The sequence below is a fragment of the Pseudopodoces humilis genome, chromosome 8 (assembly GCF_049639895.1).
Source record: "Pseudopodoces humilis isolate 2021_Gansu_Grassland_sample_001 chromosome 8, ASM4963989v1, whole genome shotgun sequence".
NCBI classification, from domain to species: Eukaryota; Metazoa; Chordata; class Aves; order Passeriformes; family Paridae; genus Pseudopodoces; species Pseudopodoces humilis.
This window is the reverse complement of record NC_142207.1, coordinates 11069577-11088069: the sequence shown is the minus strand read 5'-3', so window position 1 is coordinate 11088069 and position 18493 is coordinate 11069577. Positions and strand designations below refer to the sequence as shown.

At 42.2% G+C, this 18493-nt stretch overlaps 1 protein-coding gene across 8 annotated transcripts in view; it reads left to right on the top strand.

The window, feature by feature from the left end:
• SLC15A2 (solute carrier family 15 member 2) overlaps positions 1 to 18493 on the top strand; it is an 83046-nt gene that overhangs the window by 41331 nt on the left and 23222 nt on the right. For 6 of the 8 annotated variants that reach the window (XM_088058578.1, XM_088058577.1, XM_014249202.2 and 3 more), the window contains 7 exons: positions 3539 to 3585; positions 6910 to 6997; positions 7616 to 7757; positions 9593 to 9685; positions 10741 to 10840; positions 15882 to 15972; positions 18042 to 18119. In XM_088058578.1, the coding sequence (XP_087914704.1) occupies positions 3539 to 3585; positions 6910 to 6997; positions 7616 to 7757; positions 9593 to 9685; positions 10741 to 10840; positions 15882 to 15972; positions 18042 to 18119 (639 nt within the window). Of the gene's footprint in view, positions 1 to 3427; positions 3457 to 3538; positions 3586 to 6909; positions 6998 to 7615; positions 7758 to 9592; positions 9686 to 10740; positions 10841 to 15881; positions 15973 to 18041; positions 18120 to 18493 lie in introns of those variants that run through there. The other 2 variants (XM_088058583.1, XM_088058581.1) reach the window with 2 other exon arrangements.

Here is an 18493-nt window from a genome sequence, read left to right as displayed (position 1 = left end):
ATGAGTTGTATGAACGCTGCAGGCCGAGCCACACCATCTCTGTTCCAATGCTCATCTGTCCTCACTGAAAGGGAAATTGGAAAAAGGAGCTCCAAATATTCTTTACTGGAAAAGTCAGTTATTTCTCTCATCCTCAGCAAAAACGGATCATAGTTCATCTCTCTGGCTGTTTCTCCTGTCAATGGAAAGGAGTAGCATTTGGTATTCTTCTTTCCCAAATTTCATAATTTTCGTTCCAGGGTTGTAAAATGGTTTCTCCCATTTTGCAACACCATTTTGGATTCATACCCTGTTGTCCCCCAAGTTTCTTCACCCAGGTTTTGAGTACAAACAAAAGCACCATGCTGGCTGTGCTGAGGTTTTCTTTGCTCATGGAAAAGCTGGAGGACCTGCATGTTTCATGCTTTCCTAATCTGATGGAAAATCATTAATACTCTTAGAGGGATTTCCTAGTTGTCCACTATTACTGGCATTTCATATGGACCCTATTTCCTTGTGAGAGATCAGAGACACTAGAATTAGGTTATATCACATACAGAGCTGCACTAGCTGTTACTCCACTTACCAAAGAATAAAACACTCTGGTTTGAGAGCATTTTTTCCAATCTGAAATGGCTGTTTTGTAGTCCTTATTCTCCTTTTGGTGCTTAGAAGGTATTATCTGATCAAGTATCTCTCTTGCTATGGAGGAACACTCCTGGAGGAACAATCTGCTTTTTTAAAGGAAGTGGTGATGCTTGTTCTGCTTTTGCCCTTCACAACAGAAATGGCTCAGTATGGTATTCAGCACTTGAAGGTGAATTTCATCAGGCTCTGATGATCTGAGCACATTTGAGATATCCAAATATTATTTAAACAGTTTTTGTCTCATTTCACATGTACTCCTGCTGGTTCATTTCAAAGGTGTTACATACCTTGTTGCAATTTATTTTTTTAGTGAAAATAACAGAAAGGACACAAGTTTCCTGGCTTCTCTGGATGAGCTTTTGTTTGCTTGTTTTCTGGTTTAAATAACAGCTTTTCATTTTCCTTCCTCTTTCTCCAATATTGACAGCATTTCTAACACCTTTTCTTATTGCCTTTTATGTGCCCTTGCTAGCTGTAGTTCATTTTGTGCCTTAGCTTTGAGGGCACACCTCTACTGCTCTGTTTGATCTGTTTGTCTATACTTGTCTTCAGAAATGCCATCTTATTTCCATTTGTGATACAATTCCTTCCTGATTTTCAGTCCAGTTGCACACGTCTCCTTTTTTCAAGTATTATTCTGTATTTGTATCTGAGGTGCTTGCAAATTTATTCTCCTAAACCTGTTTGTGCTGTTTGCTACAAGTTACCATTTATTGCCAGACATTTGAATTACTTTTCTTCCTTTCTGTCTGAGAAGACCTTCTGGCAGCTAATGGCCCAAACAGCTCTGCAGTGTATTAGATAAGTAGTATGTTAATCCTACTGACTGATAGGGTTTTTCATGCTAGTATCAAAAAAAAAAAAAATCATTTAGCTTATGTGATGCATGGGGCTGCATACACACAGAGGAAATACAGCAGCAGGAGGCTGAAAATATTAAGGCATCACGCTGCAGCAGCATGGGAGTGCTGTGCAATGGATGGTGAAACCTTTCCTGTCTTTTGTATTATTCCTTTAATAACTCTGCTGCTGTGTTTGCTCTGCTTGCCTGAGTATGGCAGAATACAGAGGTTTCTACTGGGAGCTGTATAGAAATACCTGCGGTATGAGATACCAGCAGAGGGCTCAGAAATATTTCTGCCGCCTCTAGCACAGGGTCAGACTTGCAGGACATGAGTATGTGTCAGGCTGGTATGTAGGGACAGGACCCACGTGAATAACCTGTTCTGCGTTTGAGCAGTCATGCCCATGAAAAGGGCTTGATAAACCTGAGCTCCCTGGAGGCTGCACCAAGGTGAAAAGCAAGACTGTGCATATGTGCAGGTCGCTGGGAGGGCTGAATACAAGGAGCTGGTTTATGGCACTACAGAGGAGGTACCAAACTGTTGTTTTGCCACTGCTGTAGAAGAAAAAAGGAACAGGGAAGGGATAGAATTTTGTGGCGCTACCTGAAGTCTGGCCTTCAAGTCAGATGCCCAGCTGACCCCCTGTTTAGCTGCCTAGTTAGCAGGAGTGAAATAGAATCTCGGGATTTTCAGAGGAAGCAATGCCAGAGCACTAATAGTGCTCTGGATCGTAATGATACTTTCTCTGTGCAGTCCATCACATCTGATTGCCTTGTGTAATTGTTCTCCATGTATTGTTAGAAATAACTGAAGCCAGATTAAGGATCTGTGGTGCTGCCAAAGGCCTCTTTCTTGGTGCATCAGCTGCAAACCTGGTTCTTGTGATAACCAAGTACCATCAGCAATTCACTACTTGCACTAAGGATGAGTTTATGCGGACTCCTTCTATCAGGTGTGGATTTCGGGTGTGGTCTGTGCATTACTGATAAGAGAAGGGAGAAATATTTGGGAAAATTCTTTGAATATTTGCCTTTTAAAGAATCCAAGTCTAGGAGGAAGAAAAAACCTCAGCACTGCACAGAGGATTCAGCACAGCCACAAGCACTGAATATAGTTTATGGGAAGGTTGTGAGTTTTGCTCTGCAATTGCAACTGGCACACGAAGAGTGCTGATGAAGAGCTCCACTATTGCCATGGGAAGATCATGGAAGGAGGGAAAACAGTGTACCTGCAGGGAACTGAGCCCACGTAGCTGCAGGGGGAATTCAGGCACTCCCAGCAGAGATAGGCTGCATTTGTCACATATGGAGCCCCAAAGTGGTCTTCTGGATAACAGAAAGTAGAGAGAGGGGTTTGGGCTGCTTCTGGGTGCCCCCTTGATTAAACTGTCCCATGGGAAAAGGCAAGGTCATTCTACGGAATTGGTGTGGGAACAAACCCCGAGTCACTTCATTCCTGCCGTAGCAAAGAAATGATTTAACACAGTGCAGGCATCTGTGACATCCAGTGTCCAAGGGTTTGGTGTGATGAACATTTTAGTAGTTATGTCTTGGAATGTGTGGCTGTCCAGTGAAATGAGATCCCTGCAGAGTAAACCTGTCATTACCACGCTGGGAAGGAGATGCACACTCTGCTCCTAAATCTGCAGACTGTAGGTGTATCTGGGACCTGGGATTTTTTATTCAACTCACATCTGTGCAGCATCCAGCGCTGTGCTGGGCTGGTGCACATACAATAGCTGGGGGCATGCCAAACAACAGGGAGGTCTGTGCCATGAAGTGCTGACAGCCCCAACCTGTGACTGATTTAGGCTGTGTTCCCTGACTCCTCTTGAACTCTGGAGTTTTCTTTCCCTGTAGCATCTCCCTCCCCTTTCTGCCCTGGCTGCACAAATGTGCTCAATTAGGGTTAACTCAAACTGAATCAAACTTCGTGCCTGAGGTTGGAAATCTTCCCAGTCAACTCACCACAGCCACATAGCATGGTGGGAGACAAGGCGAGAGGGGAGATGAACGCTTTTCAGAGAAACGAATCCAAGGAAACTTTGTTCACTTTTATTTCTGCAGGAGATGATCCCCCCAAAGGAGATTTCCCTCTTCAGAAAAAATCACCGGTAAGTGTTACTGCTGGTTTCCTTTGCTTTGCTTTCTGCTCAGCTTGTTTTAAACATTGCAAGATCTCTCTGTTCTCTCCTCTGTTGTGCTCTGGCTAGAGACAAACACCCTTTCTTGCTGAGGGTTGAAATAAGCCTTAACAACTCAAGGCAAAAATCCCCCCACTAACCTGATTAAGTTAAGAAAGTGAAGCTTAAAGGGAAAACACAAACTGTCTGAATGTTTGGGGAAAAGGGTGAGAGTTTTTATTGCCTTTTTCCTGAACACTACTTTCCTTGTGGGAAGGAACTTGCATCTCTGAAGTGGATGGGGCTGTTGTGCATAGGAAGGAGGGAGCTTAACTCTGTTTAGTTTGATGAAACCCACCAGGGAAGGGTACCCAGATGCTGAAAAGCAGAAGGAAAGACAGGGATTGAAGACAGGCCACTGGTGAGTGTTACAGAGGCCAGCCGTAGTGCCAGAGCCTTGGGTTTACATAATTGGCTCTGATTTAATGCCTCGTTCAGGTGAATGTGTTGCTGCCTTGCAGCTTTGATGTTTATGCAGGTTTTCAGGCTAATTCTTGTTGAGTGCTTGACCCCTAAAAACTGTTCACTGCATAGGATTCAGGAAGAATTTGGCTTATATTGCAACTACTTTGACTTGCAGGATAATATGTAATACTTGGTTTTAAAACTCACAGTCATGTCATTAGCAAACCAACTGTTTAACTCAATTTTAATTACCGTGCAGACATTAACTACTGGATATCCAGAGCTCCTGGGAAATATTAATCTTTATCCCATTTTGCCATTAGTCAGCAAGAAGGAGAGCTGAAAACAAATGTTTCCTGTAGTGGGTTCTTTAAATGAACTTTGTTTTTTCCAAATACACAGTCTATCAACTTCCACAGTATCTTTAAGAGATCCATAATCCCACAGATCCCAGGCTTGCTGTGGTACTTAAGCACTGCAGACTATCTGTGCGTTCACGAATCCAGGCTTAACCTCTTTGCTTTTGCTGGGGCTCTCTGCTGAGCACGATCCTCCCCGCGAAAGCGAGCAAACTGCATCTGGCTCTCCGCATGGATGAAAGCTTCCCACTTTTGGATGTCCAGGCAGGCCACAGGCAGGTCAGTGATACAGTGGAGAGAATACATGAGGGTTTCTGCATGTGCTGATGCCATCTCATGACACAAAAGCCAGATGGAAGTACCCTCCCTTGTAAGTCGTTGCTCTGTGTTTGTAAGCACTAACTCAGGGTCGTGGCTCAGGAACTTGGGAAGGTTTAGCTGGGAAGTCACTGCCTCCTGCTTTTTTTTCCCTCCTTGCCCCTGCTTGTCTGTAGGAGGTGCCCAGTCCACAGCAGGAGTGGCTGAAGTGAGTTACTGCACCTTAAACCAGTGCAGATCAATCCACTGGGACTTGTGCACTGGGTGTGGAGGGGTGAGTTCAGGCAGCAGCGCTCCTGGACCTGCCCACCTAGTTTGGACAGTGACTCTCTGCATCTCCACCAAGTGGTATTAAATGCCATGAGTATGTATAGTGAGGTCTGGGAAGGAGAGGAAGAAAAAAATCCCTATTGTACAATTTTACTTACATTTTCATAAAATTACTCCCAGCACCCACACAAAACATAATCTGCCTATTATGGATTTTCTTCTTTTATTATGAAAAACTTGTTGAAGAAAATATTTTGTGTGTGCATATGGTTGTGTGTTTATGCATTTACAGCTTATATATGCCACCATTTTTAGGCTAGTCTAAAAGCAGGAGGCCCCAGTGCAGTTTCCAAGGGAGCCCACTCTTTCTTACAAGCCATATTGCTGAGCACAATGGTTTCAGAGTAAATCATAAATGAAATTGATAATTATGTATTTGTTGTAATTTATTTATTTGTAAATTTATTATTTGTAAAGCAAAAAGGTCAAGGTTTTCTTATAAAAAGGCAGCGCATAATTAGTGAGAAAAATATATACATATATATTATATGTAAAAATGGACAAAAATATTTGTCTTTGGAGGATTAAGTAATGGAAAGTAGTGAGGAGGTGGGAGTTGTGGAGTTTTGATTTTTTACAATCATTCTGTTTTGTTGCTCTTTCATAATGTTGAGGAAGACAGTGTCATTAAGCTACTCCTCTAAACTTGATGACATTGCTTTGGGAATCCAAATAAGCTTAGGTCTCTTGGTGGTGAAATAAACCTGAATAAACACATCTATTTTGGTACTGTATTTGCATTTGGGACTCTGGGAAGAAGTACAGGAATTCATTATTTCCTACATGAGTCACAGAAATGGATGTGAAGAGTTCATCTCACTTCACTGGCCCATACCATGGCTGTTTAAACCTATAAGTATAGTAGTGTCTGTTAATATTACACTCCCCCCAGATTCCTCACCAAATCTATGGCCAGCCTCTCTCTCTCCTGCTAATTGGCAGAGGTTGGGCAGTGCTGTGAAAACCTGCTTTCCTGTTGTGAGGCAGTGCAGCTACTAAGCAGCTGGAAGCTGAAAGCTGCTTAGCTCAGACCACTGTGGGGCAGCAAGAGGGACAGAGGCCCACACAAGGTTGTGCCAACACTCATCTGTTGAATGCCTTGTATTTCACTTGGGAAGTGCTGATGTTAGATGGAGTAAAGTCAGGCTCAGTGAAAGAGTGGCCACACTTAGACAGGTTTGACAGTCCTGTTGCTGGAGCTTTTTAAAGTTCTGATTAATAAATTGAATTATTCATAGCTATGCCAGCAAATTTGGAATATGGAATGGATGCCATGCCTGAGGGAGTTCCGGACAGAGGGCTGATGCTCTGCTTCAGTGAGTGGTGGCACAACTCAGCACAAGTGAGGAGCAGAGATTGAGACAGGTAGCAGCTTCGCACATGGGAGGAGATAGCAGATCCCTGAGGTCTCCCAGTTTCTGAGGCAAGGTCTGGTACTAGAAGAGGGAGCAGTTTTGAGGAGGGTGGTAGCTGTACATGAAGTGCAGAAGAAAAGGCATCCAAACATGTTTTTTTTGTCTCAGTGATGCTGAGAGTTGGTAGCATCCTTCCAGTTCCTGGAGTTCCTGGAGCTACAAGCATGGTGGGCTGCTGTCAGCCCACAAATCCCCATGGCAGTCCTTACTGGGCCAATGTCAGCCAGGCTGATTCACATGGGAGCCTTAAACAAAGCCAGAGTAGAGTGAGGTCCACTCTCTCCTTTGAGTCCAACTCACAGGCCAGTCAAGCACCTGTTGGCGCTTGGTTTTTGGACTGGGCTCCTTTCCACCACCCAGATGCTGTGGGCATACATTGCTGGGGTGAAGGCTTTGACAGTTGATATGTTCTTGTTTGTCTCCCACAGAAACTCTGTGGCTCCAACTACCCCCTGAGCATTGCCTTCATTGTGGTGAATGAGTTCTGCGAGCGCTTCTCTTACTATGGCATGCGAGGTATGTGGCCTATGTCTGGGGATTGGCTTTCCCATCCTGAGGTCTTTACACAAACTGGATTGGTGTTTCTGAGCTGTGCTGTGCATAGTATCAGCTGTCTTTCAAAGTTAATTGATATTTTGGAATGCATATATGAACAGTGTACCCTAACGTTGTTGCTATATCTATGATGAGAAGTTTGGCCTAGAGGATGCCAAATGTACCTTCCAGTCTAAATTATTATACAGTTCTCTATATATCAAACCCGGTTTTCTACTGTGTGATGTCTTTCATAGTTGATGTGCAATCAATGTGTTTGGGAATTGAATCTTATAGGCACCTAATCTGCAAATAGAAAATGAGCATAAACAGAGCTACAGGTTAGGGTAAGATAAGCTAGAAAATATGTTTTTCAGTTAAACATAAATGTTTATGAGCAAAGGATGTCAGATACTCATATACCTCATTTAGCTTCTCTTGTGTCAGAGATTATGAGGAACAGGTCTGGAAGCACAAATCTTTCCACAGCACTGCTCAGTTGCTAGACAAATCAGTAGTTTTCTTGCCACCATGATCCTGCTTACCTGCAGATATACACATTAATTATCTGATATGATTTCTTTTTTTGTTTCCTTTAAGCTGTCCTGACACTGTATTTCTTAAGCTACTTCCACTGGGATGAGAATCTCTCCACTGCTGTGTACCATGCCTTTTCTGCATTGTGTTATTTCACACCTGTTATCGGAGCCATCATGGCAGACTCATGGCTGGGGAAGTACAAGTAAGTGAAGACATCTCTCTAATTCAGCCAGCACGCATTGACACCATGCAGCCTGTGCAAGGACAGTGCTGTGTGTGCTCCCAGTTTTGAGCTGGCTTGAGTGCAGCAAAGACACACTTATGAAGGTCAGCTCCTTTCTGTTAATAGAGCTGATCTGTTTGCGTGTGCTGTTCTGTGCTTGTCTAACACCCAAAGGCCAGTAGGCAACAAAGTTGGGACAAATTAAATGTTACAATAACCCTTTTCCTCCACTGTCCTTCCCTACCTGACTTCAGGAAGCTGAGGTGTAGGGTGATTAAACCTCAGTGTGCTCAGGTCTGCTTCTGAGAAGGATTCAAAGAGAGTGAGGAAGCAGTGTCATCATGTAGATCTCACAGATTCAGATGAAATGTCACTAACTGTAATGTACTTACACTTCTCACAGCATAGGTAATGTGGCAGCACATCCACTTTTATGCCCAAGAAACCTGTGTTTTCTCAAATCATCTCCAGCAGCACATAACCAGGTAAACTCTTCCTGAGTAAGAGTCCTTAGGCAGTCTTCCCTTCTGATGAGAAGTTGTGGAGCCAACATCTGCCCCAGAGTGGTGATGAGCAGCTGGATATAGGACTTTCTTTGCTTGGCACTGTTTTTTCATTGTCTGAGGAGTCTTGGCTGTCAGGGTGATAAGTGCAGCTGAACTCTTCTCTCTAGGACTAAGTCTATCTGGCAGAAGAGTCTCAAGAGGAAATAAACAGCTGTCATATGCTGATCCAGGAGAAAGTTCTTAAGGTGCTATCAGTGTCCTTTTTTTCTCTGTGCTCAGTTTTAGTCATTTTCTTGTCCCTTTGAATGAAGAAAATAACAGTGGGGCTTTATTAAATTCATTATCTAAGGTCACCTAGCAATGTTCATTGGTATTTGCAGATGTCTATCTTGCAGCACAATGTTGTGAGAAGGTAAATCCTAATACAGACGCTTGACACTCTCTTGCAAGAGACTTTCCTTGGAGTAATCCCTATAATTTATTGGGAAGTGGTTTTTGCTGTAGTAGCTGGACCTTAGCCAATATAACAGATTAGAGGGGCTTTTAGGAATGATGTGATGTGGTGCTAAATTAGCTGTTGCAACCAGTGTTTGAATACATCAGGGACCTCTTCCATGCTCAAAGCTCATAAGACTTATAGTGTTTCTGTCTCTACAAGTCCTTTGATTCCCTCTGTACATGTCTTTAGCACATGAATACATAGATTTATCTTAATCTAGAAGAAATAGAAGGAATAGAATACACTCAAGAGTCTGATCATCCTGCTCATATTTTTTCTTCTCCCTCACCAACACATGGAAGGCAGATAGATGAGCTCAGTCTTTCAAAGATACTTGGGACCCAAAACAGATTTACATTGAGGAAACCACACTCCTAATTCAGGTTTGTTAGGTGGGTTGAATGTGGGCAACAGTCTCTATACATCCCTTCCAGTCAAGGATTCACTTATGCACATCCTATAAACTGCTGGTTATTAGTAATCTGGAAACTGAGTTGGACCTAAACAGTGCTTTTCTCTTTGCAGTCTTCCATGCATGACAAGACTTTTCATTTATTCTGCTCAGTAATGTCTACAAATAAAGCAGGGGCTATCCCTCCTTAATCTGAACCCATTTGCATATCTATTCCTTCTAGTGCACTCAGTGTTGACACAAAGGAATTATAGCTGCCCACTGTACCATTGGTAGAATAAACCAGTTCCTTGTGTGTCTGCCAAGTAGAGCTGCCACCTCAGGGTACATGAGCACACTGTTTTCAGACTGTACATCATCCAGCATCTTCAGTCACTGCTGTTTGCTTTCCTCACAGGACGATCATCTACCTCTCCATTGTGTATGTTGTTGGCCATCTGATAAAGTCAGTCGGTGCCATTCCATCCCTGGGCAACCAGGCAGTTCATGTGTAAGTAGCCCTTGGAGCCATAGTGCTGTAGCAGGTTGTGATGGTAGTTAGATAACCCAAGTCTGAAATTTGTTTCACTTCCATCAGGCCAGCATTTTGGGGGCTGTGCATGGATTACTTTCATCAGGGAAGGGTTAGGAATGTCTGAGTAAGAGCAGAAGGGTGGATCTAGTGTGTGAATATGCCAGATGGAGTTGGAAATCAGCACACAGACTCTAGCCCCTTTGACACAGGCACTGGGGATCACCCCTCTCTGCTGTACCATGCTGATTTGTCTCCTCCATCCAGCTGCCTACACCAGGCTCCTTCCTCCCTCATTTCATCAGCACAGCTCAGCAAGGTTCCCCCAGGTGCATGGGCACAGAAAACTGAAATACATTTTCTTATGACAGGGGAAGAGTCTGTCTCTTCCACAGGATATTGCCCTCTACTTTCTGAACTGATAGGCTTGTCAGGGTGTTGTCTCTGAAACCACCAAGCTGTTTTTGCCTGTGTGGTCATGGCTTAAAAAATATGCCCATGCAGGCAGGAGCACATGTTGTTTACAGAAAGTTTTCTTTGTCCCAGACCTGGCCAGTGCTGATACTCTTGTTCCCTAGAGACATAATCTGTCAGGCCAACAATGGTATTTTGAAAACCACTGGGAAGTAGAAAGCACACAAGAATAAGCCTAATTCAAACAGTTTGTCTGCTTTTACTCTGGCTAGAAGGCTGCAAAAACTACTCCCCTTTTTTGTTTTTTTCTTTTTCTTAACTGACCTCTGAAATCTTTTGTTGTCATATGAGTAAAAACTATTCCTTAGATCATTGATCTCCTATATGTCCATTGGCTCTCAGAACAAGAAGAAACTGACAAAACCAGATTGGTTAATAGACTGGTACAGATAATTAATTTGTTTTGCAAATTAATAGGATATTTAATTTGTTTGTTTATCTGGCTCATCATTATTACTTGTGTGCAAAAGACAACATTATCAGAGGAATCGTGTTTCTAAAATGCTCTCATAAGCACTGGAAATATTTTGCAATGGTGATATTTTTGTTCTTGCATGAAGGGTCCTGTCTATGGTTGGTCTGTTTTTGATCGCCCTTGGAACAGGAGGGATCAAGCCCTGTGTCTCTGCATTTGGTGGGGACCAGTTTGAAGAAGAACATGTAAGACTTCTTTCCTAAAATCTGCAGTGTCTGCTTACTTTGTGAGGATGTTTATGGGATCAAAATCCAGTTGTGCTTAGAATACGGGCCAGTTTGCTAGAAAAGATGTAGTAACACATGAGATAGGATGGTTTGCATAAGACTTGAAAGAATCTAGATGCTTCAAGAAGGCAAAATGACAGCAGAACAGGATTGATACTGGAAAGGTCATAATTGCATCTAAACATTTAAATGTTAATTGGACATCAGAGTAGTTGAAAAATCCTGTCTTGCATATCACGGAATTGTATATATCACGAGTCAGCTTAACAGGGGTGATTATAATGCACTGCAGTGGAATACTGCAAATGAAAGAAAATACTGTGAAATGAAAGAATAGTGCAAATGAAAGAAAAGACTATCAGCAGCCTATGCTTCTGTAGGATTTTTTTCCTCAAATCAGTCATAGTCTGAGTCTCAGATATTGTTCAGAAAGAACTGCAGGAAATTCTAGCCTTTTGCAAGTAATGCCAGAATGTTTTCTGGATATTGCAGATTGGAAATTTCTGAAAAGTTGAGAAAATGTTTCTGTTTAGCTGTGTTTGTGCTGTGTATCCTGTGAATTGTTGTCCAGGTGCTTTGTGTCCTCATTCTCTGTCATGAGTGCTTAGCCCTCATCTGCACTAATCTCAAACTCCCATTATTCAGCACAGGGGCTCAACCAGGGATAAGGTAGTACTTAAGGAAGCAAAGCAGGTCAGGAAGTGCTAATCCTCAGGAAAAATGCTACATTTTTCAATTGACTTCAAGTTAAATAGATTTATGTAGACCTAACACACAAATAAAAATTTATATTTTCTTAATGATAAGTATTCAAATCAGCAAGCTGTGTGTCATAAGTCCTCAAATATGTATAAGGCCACTGCTACAAAAAAGAAAATAAGTGTTAGGGTCTGTGGTGAGTAGGCTTATCAAGGAGGATTATTTAGGACTGACAGTGTGAAATTTTTTTCCAGAAATAGATCTAGAGAAATAATGGAAAATACTAGGGCCTTTGGGAGATGGAAATTCCCATCAATGGAAGCATTAGAGAAGGACATTAGACTAATAGAGTGTCAGGAAAAGCACCGGTAAAGTTGGATAAGAGTTGGCCCTTGGACAAAGAGCCCAGTAGGGCAGTTTTCTCCTTGTCTTTTGCAATGCCCAGGATGAAGTCAACATGTAATGAAATAGTATAGACTGAATTTAAAACTTTGGGAAGTGCTTCCTGCACATGAGCTGAGTGATGCTGAAGTGATGAATCTTAGGATTACTCGGAAGTAACAAAACATGGAACATTCCGTAGTCACTTGTCCAAAGCAGATCCTCCTGCAGGCGTGTCTACGTGCTGTCAGTTGCACCTGGTGCTTTAGGGGATGCTGCAGAGGGGGGATCAGCAATGCTCTGGTGGTCACCAGCCTCCCCAGCTGGCACAACTCTGAAAGCAGGCTGGCAGCACAGAACGTGCTCTGGGATAGCTGTATGCATCCCAGTGCATGGGCATCCTGGCTTGCTGCACCAATAGTTGTCCCAAAAGAATTCCAAGAGGTCCAACAGCAGCATTTACACAAGTGCTACTTCTATGAATATTAATGATTAATAGTGTTTATCCAGCATCTTTCAATTACCACCTAATTACAGTATGATAATATGTAGCACTTATCTTTGGAGTGTTTTGTAGACTTCAGCTAATGAATCTCAGCACCCCTCTCAGGCACATACATATTATTATTCCAAATTTACAACTACATCTGCATTACAGAGAGAAAACCTGAACTGCCTGTTGTTGTGTGGGCCTGTACCCATTCTCCAGCATTCAGACTACATCTCTCCAACAAATTTATCAAGTACAAAGGCTCAAACATTCACCTGTGTGCTACCTTCAAGAAAAACTAATTTAGAGAAAGAAAACTGTAAAAAGCATTCTGATAAGAACAATGTGTTCTGCTCTATTAGTTCTTTTTCAAACGTTCTTTTCAAAATAGAAAGTTTTCTATTTTACCATTTTGAAATGTCTTGGCCTTTCAGAAGAAACAAATGTTTTATGCTATGTGATAGGAAGTTTAAGTCATCAGAATTGGAATGAGAAGTTTTGGTTTTGTAAGGAATGAAAGGTTTGGGGGCAACCCAGAATATTTCTTTCCTCTGGAGTGGTGTTTGGGGGCGCCTTATGTTTTATTTTTTTTCCACTCCAGGTAGGCTGAAATAAGTTTTTTAGATTCCCTATGAACTGGAGCATTTGATTCCCCCTCAATTTTCAGGACACAAATAAACTTAATCTGAGTCCTTAAGTGCACAGGCTTAGTTTTGTTTGAAAACTTGGGATGAGGTAGTTCTGTGTATAAATAACTAAATTGCTCCTGCTATTCCTAGACACAAGTTTATGTTTTGAGGTAAATGTACAACATCAATCTTATCCTCTTTTAAGTACTTCAGGAACATTATAGTCTTGGATCTGCCACTTTGAGAATGGTACTGCTACAGACAGTGATAGGGACTGATTTGGCAGGAGGTCAAATAGGAAAAACAGATTTATCTGCAGGAGATTTCCAAATGCCTTTGTCTGTGGGATTGGAAATCCAAGTTAAAAATGCCTGAACAAAATTATATTTACAATATGTTATAGGAATGTGAAGCTGCTGCGCATATTAATTAGGGACCAAAGCTGCTTTCAAACAGTGCAGTATGGTGTTTAAGGTGCTAATAGCTTTCCTTTGTTTCTTTATTTTCTGGTTGCCAAGGAGATCAGGATTATCACATACAGTACCTTTTCTCAAATTAGCTAATCCAAATCATGTTGTTAATGTATGTCTGCTCTAAAGATTAAGACAATAGGGAGGAAAATCTTTATTCAAATCAGTATAATTTGCAAGCTACTGGGTCATTATTTTTGTAGTTATTTCAGCTTTTCTCTTACCATTTTTCTTTTCATCACTAAAATCTGAAAATGTGTGAAATAAAGTGGTCCAAATTCTTTATGCATCACTACCCTCTTCTCTTACCACCACATTTTTTTTTGGTAATTGTTGCTCTAGACTTTATCATGTCAAAAGCTGCATGCTTGAGTTTATCACAGCTCTCTGAAATTCTGATTTGGTCAGATATGAAGGGTTAGAGACATGCCATGACAGTTTGGCTAGAAGAGGGCAGGGCTGTGAGGGCTGTACTGCATGACATGTCATGGGAGGGCTATCCAGGAATGGGGAAGATTGCTGAGGCTGCTCATTTCTCTGGTTTTCTCTATGATGACAAATAACTAGTCACAAAGGTAGAATGAAAAAGAAAATAAAATTTTACTAGTTTAGCAGTAGGAAGTTCTGGGTTATCAAAACCAGCAGCAAGGAATGGAATATAACAGATAGTAAGACCCACTGCTGTTTTCTATTAACCATGAGAACATGCCATTGAGATGATTTTTATGGGCTTTCAAATCCTTTAGTCCAGGATAAATAATTTATGAGGAATGTATGGGTCACTCTTGAGCACTCTAGGAAATAAAATTATGTAAAAGCCAAAAGCTCAAGTTGATGAAGTCTTCCTAACTGCTGGGTCAAGGCAGAGAGCCCTTAATCCAAGTAATCAGACCCCCAGACTCCTTGGTGGGTGGCAGTGGGAGGTGATGGGGCTCTCACCCTGACCTTCTCACTACCCACTTTACAAGGGGACATAAAGAGAAGCTCTCCCACACTCTCCCACCTCCCCTTCTTCCCTGCAGTAATCCCCTGAGATAAGAGGCTTCTTGCCATTTGAAGTAGCAATATTTCCTGTTGGCTGCACCATCAGTTACAGGAAGTTTTGTTATGTTTCTGGAGCTCAGGATTCATTACTTTACAGCTGTCCTCTTTTAGCTGCCTGCAATTCTTCACATTTTCTCCAGTTTTCTAGCCTTGTGAATATAGTTGTCTCAGGGAGCTCACAGAAGCAGGACACATTAGAAGGAAAGGAGACAGAACAACAGTCCCTGAGGAGTTTCAGCTAAATTAAAGCTTTGCATTCAAATAATGCTCAGGTCATAGAGAGGAGGCTCAAGGTGCCCTAAGAAGCTCTCTTCCAGGCACCATGCCATGTCTGACACAATTTTCCCCACTACGTCTATCAATTCAGGTGTTTCAGAGCTGCTGATCCACATGAGCACAGGGTGGGTCAGGTAGCCTGCTTTTGTTTCCCCTCTCTGCTGGCCCACCCAGGCTCGGGGAGGAGGTTAACACTGTATACAGCACACGTGTGACTGTGCATGCATGTCCCTCCTGCAAGCCAGGAGACACTGCACACACACATTACTCCTGCACAAGGGACCAAGCTCTGCATCAAATCCTTGATTCCTTCCAAATTATGAATTATGCGGGAAGAAAGAAGATCGGCAGGAATTCTTTGACTCTATAAGCTACAATATGTTACAGCTTAGGTTAAATTCAGAACTCTTTCTCTTAGAGTTCATCCCTCCACCAGGCTCTTAAATTTGCTCCCCTAGATTTAATTTACCCTATTAGTTTGAGGTTGATTGGCCTCACCTTGGTGGTATCCTCTTTGATGGATACTTATCAATTGCTGGCACTCTTTCACCTATGCTATGATTAGCAGTTCCTTAAAATATACAGGTTTCTTTTTCTATTTCTACACAGGAGAGGAGGGAAAAAAAAAAAAAAAAGAGCTCAAACATGGAAAGAAATTATGAGCTTGTCAAACCATGCTAAATTGGATTGAATTAGGTGACAAAGGATCTGAATCATGCTACTTGTCCTGAATAAGTAAATGCTTTCCCCTCCTTCCAGTCTCACAACACTCTCAAAGCAGCAGCGTTTCCTCTGAAATGCCAAAAAGCCCCAAAGCACTTCTCAAGTAACGTGAGCTGATTTGTGTGAGCATTTACCATCAACTGAAGACAAGCTTGTTTGCTTAACATTTTATGCACTTTGTGTCAATATTTACCCAGCCTTCCTAACGAGAGAATTGATAGTGTTCAATTTGCAAGCCCAATGCAGTGCATTAGCCATGACATTGACATTGTCTTCTCTTGTTTTAGACCTCGGAGAGAAGCAAGTTTTTTTCCATCTTCTATTTATCCATTAATGCTGGAAGTTTGATCTCCACGTTTGTAACTCCTGTATTAAGAGGTCAGTGTGGATTTAGAATAAAACAATAAATTAGCTGCCATCTAACTACTCTGCTGTGCATAGTTAGACTCTTATGACAACAGAATGGCAGAAATTATATTATCTGTGGAGTGGTCAGTGTATTGCATTTACACCTTGTTAATCCTGCTGTAGCAGCAAAACAGATTTATAATACAGGCAGACAACTTACAGAAATTATACTCCTGGTTGTATTTCAAAGCCAGCCTGAACTGCAGAATTAAAACATGAAAGGTGGAAGGACCTGTATGGTCATCCACTGCCCACTGCCAGCGAAGGACTTGCTTTCAGGTATACTACGGATGGGAAAGGAGCTCTGCTGTCCTGTGCAGTATCAGGGCTGAAAAACAGCAGGACTGGTTTTAAAGTCTTACCTTCTCCCTCCCACGGGGTGCTGCTGATTCTGGAGGTCTCTGTCCTGGCACTCAGGCTTGTCTGCGTGGGTCTGCTTGCAAGATTGCTGCCCTGAGCAACTAGCTTTGAAGACAAAGCACAGGCCTATGCCCCATTTAAGACCTACTTTATATTCCAGCCTGCTTGCAAAACCCTTTTTAGTCCCCGAGCCTTGCTGCACTTCCTTCATTGTATTGCAGCACTTCGAAGCCAAAGGGATTGGCATGCTCTAAATACACACACAGTGGCAGAGCAGCAGGCCATAGGTGATGGGGACAGGGACAAGGTAGTCTTCACATTTAGTTGCCATTTTTTTCATTCCATTCCATGGCTTCTAGAAGCTCTGTTTGTATAGAGCGTCATTTTAACATGCTCTTGTCTCATGTTAACACCATGCACAGAGACAAAGACAAATGCTGTATCTCTTGTTCATTCTCTGGTGTCTCCAGGTCAGCATTCAGTTGAGAGGGGCTTTTGCTTAAAGTAGTCAATGGGCAGGTGAAAATCCAGTCCCTTGAAGCATCAAAATGCGTGCCAGTATAAACTAGTTGCAACATGGAACTGAAGTGGAGAGGATGGGGAAAGAGTAATATTTTTTCTAAGTGTGAAATCTTTTCTTGGAAGGGAGGAAATGCAGGTTGTAGACATTTGGTACAAATATGAAATATATACTTTTAGGTAGAGAAGTTTAACTCATTTGGCATGTTAAAAGTTCAGCATGCCCATAATGTTGCTCTCAGCTTTTTTGGATTTCAGCTAATTTGCCGAAAATAAGTAAATAAATGCTATGCTATGCTGTGTAGCTGTGGCTTTCCAGCTACAGCAAACAGGAGCAGCTGAGGGCTTCATGGATTGGTCTCCTGTTAATTCTGTTGGCTTGCTTTAGCCATTTTGTCATTATCCATGTAAGAATGCAGTAATGTCTTGCCCCTGACATTCAAACACAGAGCCCACTGCTGGTTTGCTGTTTGCAGCTGGAGCACCGTGCAAGAACTGACCTGGTCCAAGAGGCACAGGGTTTCAGTGACCCAGAGCTCAGATTGATGCAAACCATGCTGTAGCACACCTAGCTTCCTAATGGTTTGCTGCAAGACCTGACATTCGGAGCAGGCTGCCCCTAGTGAGAATGATGGTAGTGAGAAAGGGAACTGGAGTTCTAAGGCTTATCCTGGGCCTCCACTTACACGGTGCAGGCATTGGCTTCCACTTTGTCCACTGTAGGTCGCTATGAAATCAAATTCAGGTTTTTCATTCAAGACTGATGCAGCTGGCACAAAGAATGTGGAAACAGTACTGGTTATTTAGATCTAGTCAAATACAGAATGGCTTCAGGTTATTTTAAATTTTGTACTTTTTTTTTTTTTTTCCAATTACAGTTCCTAGTACTTCATTATACCTATTTGTCTGCCCCCTCCCTTCTACCATTTGCATCAATATCCCATTATCAGCTGCTTTTGCTGGCAGACACTAACCCTGCTTCCAAATTGTCTTCATCAAGGGAGGACAACTGTTTCAAGGAGATTCAATTCACAGTGTCAAGCACCAGCAAAGAAGATTTAAAAGCCGGGGAAGTGACTGATTTAGGGAATCAAATCAAAAGCCCTGGTAACATAAGTCTAGATGTAATGAGCTGCTTTTATTTCTGAATTCTTTTTTAGGGGATGTGAAATGTTTTGGAGAGGATTGTTATGCACTGGCTTTTGGCGTCCCAGCAGCACTGATGGTGTTGGCGCTTGGTAAGTGGAAAAAGTGATGCCTGTAATAGGAGTTACCATTTTTGAGTCCATGGATAGATGAGAAAGTGCACAAATTCATTAATTCTGGATGGATATTGTGATGGGAAATGAAAGGGTTCAAGGTCACCTAACAATTCCCCAGTTCAGAATAGCAATAAATATCAGTAGTTCATTGATGGTGGGCAGACCATGGTTTTACTGCAATCATGATACTGTTAAGGGGGTGCTCTGATGGATGTTTCACAGTATAATTGCTTTGCTCTAATGCAAAGGGAGGCACCAAAATGATTCTCCTGATGGTTTGCAGCTTTGCCTATGAGCAGGCATGGCCTTTGAACTGCAATCGGAGCAGTCCTCAGAGACCCCCAGCTTAT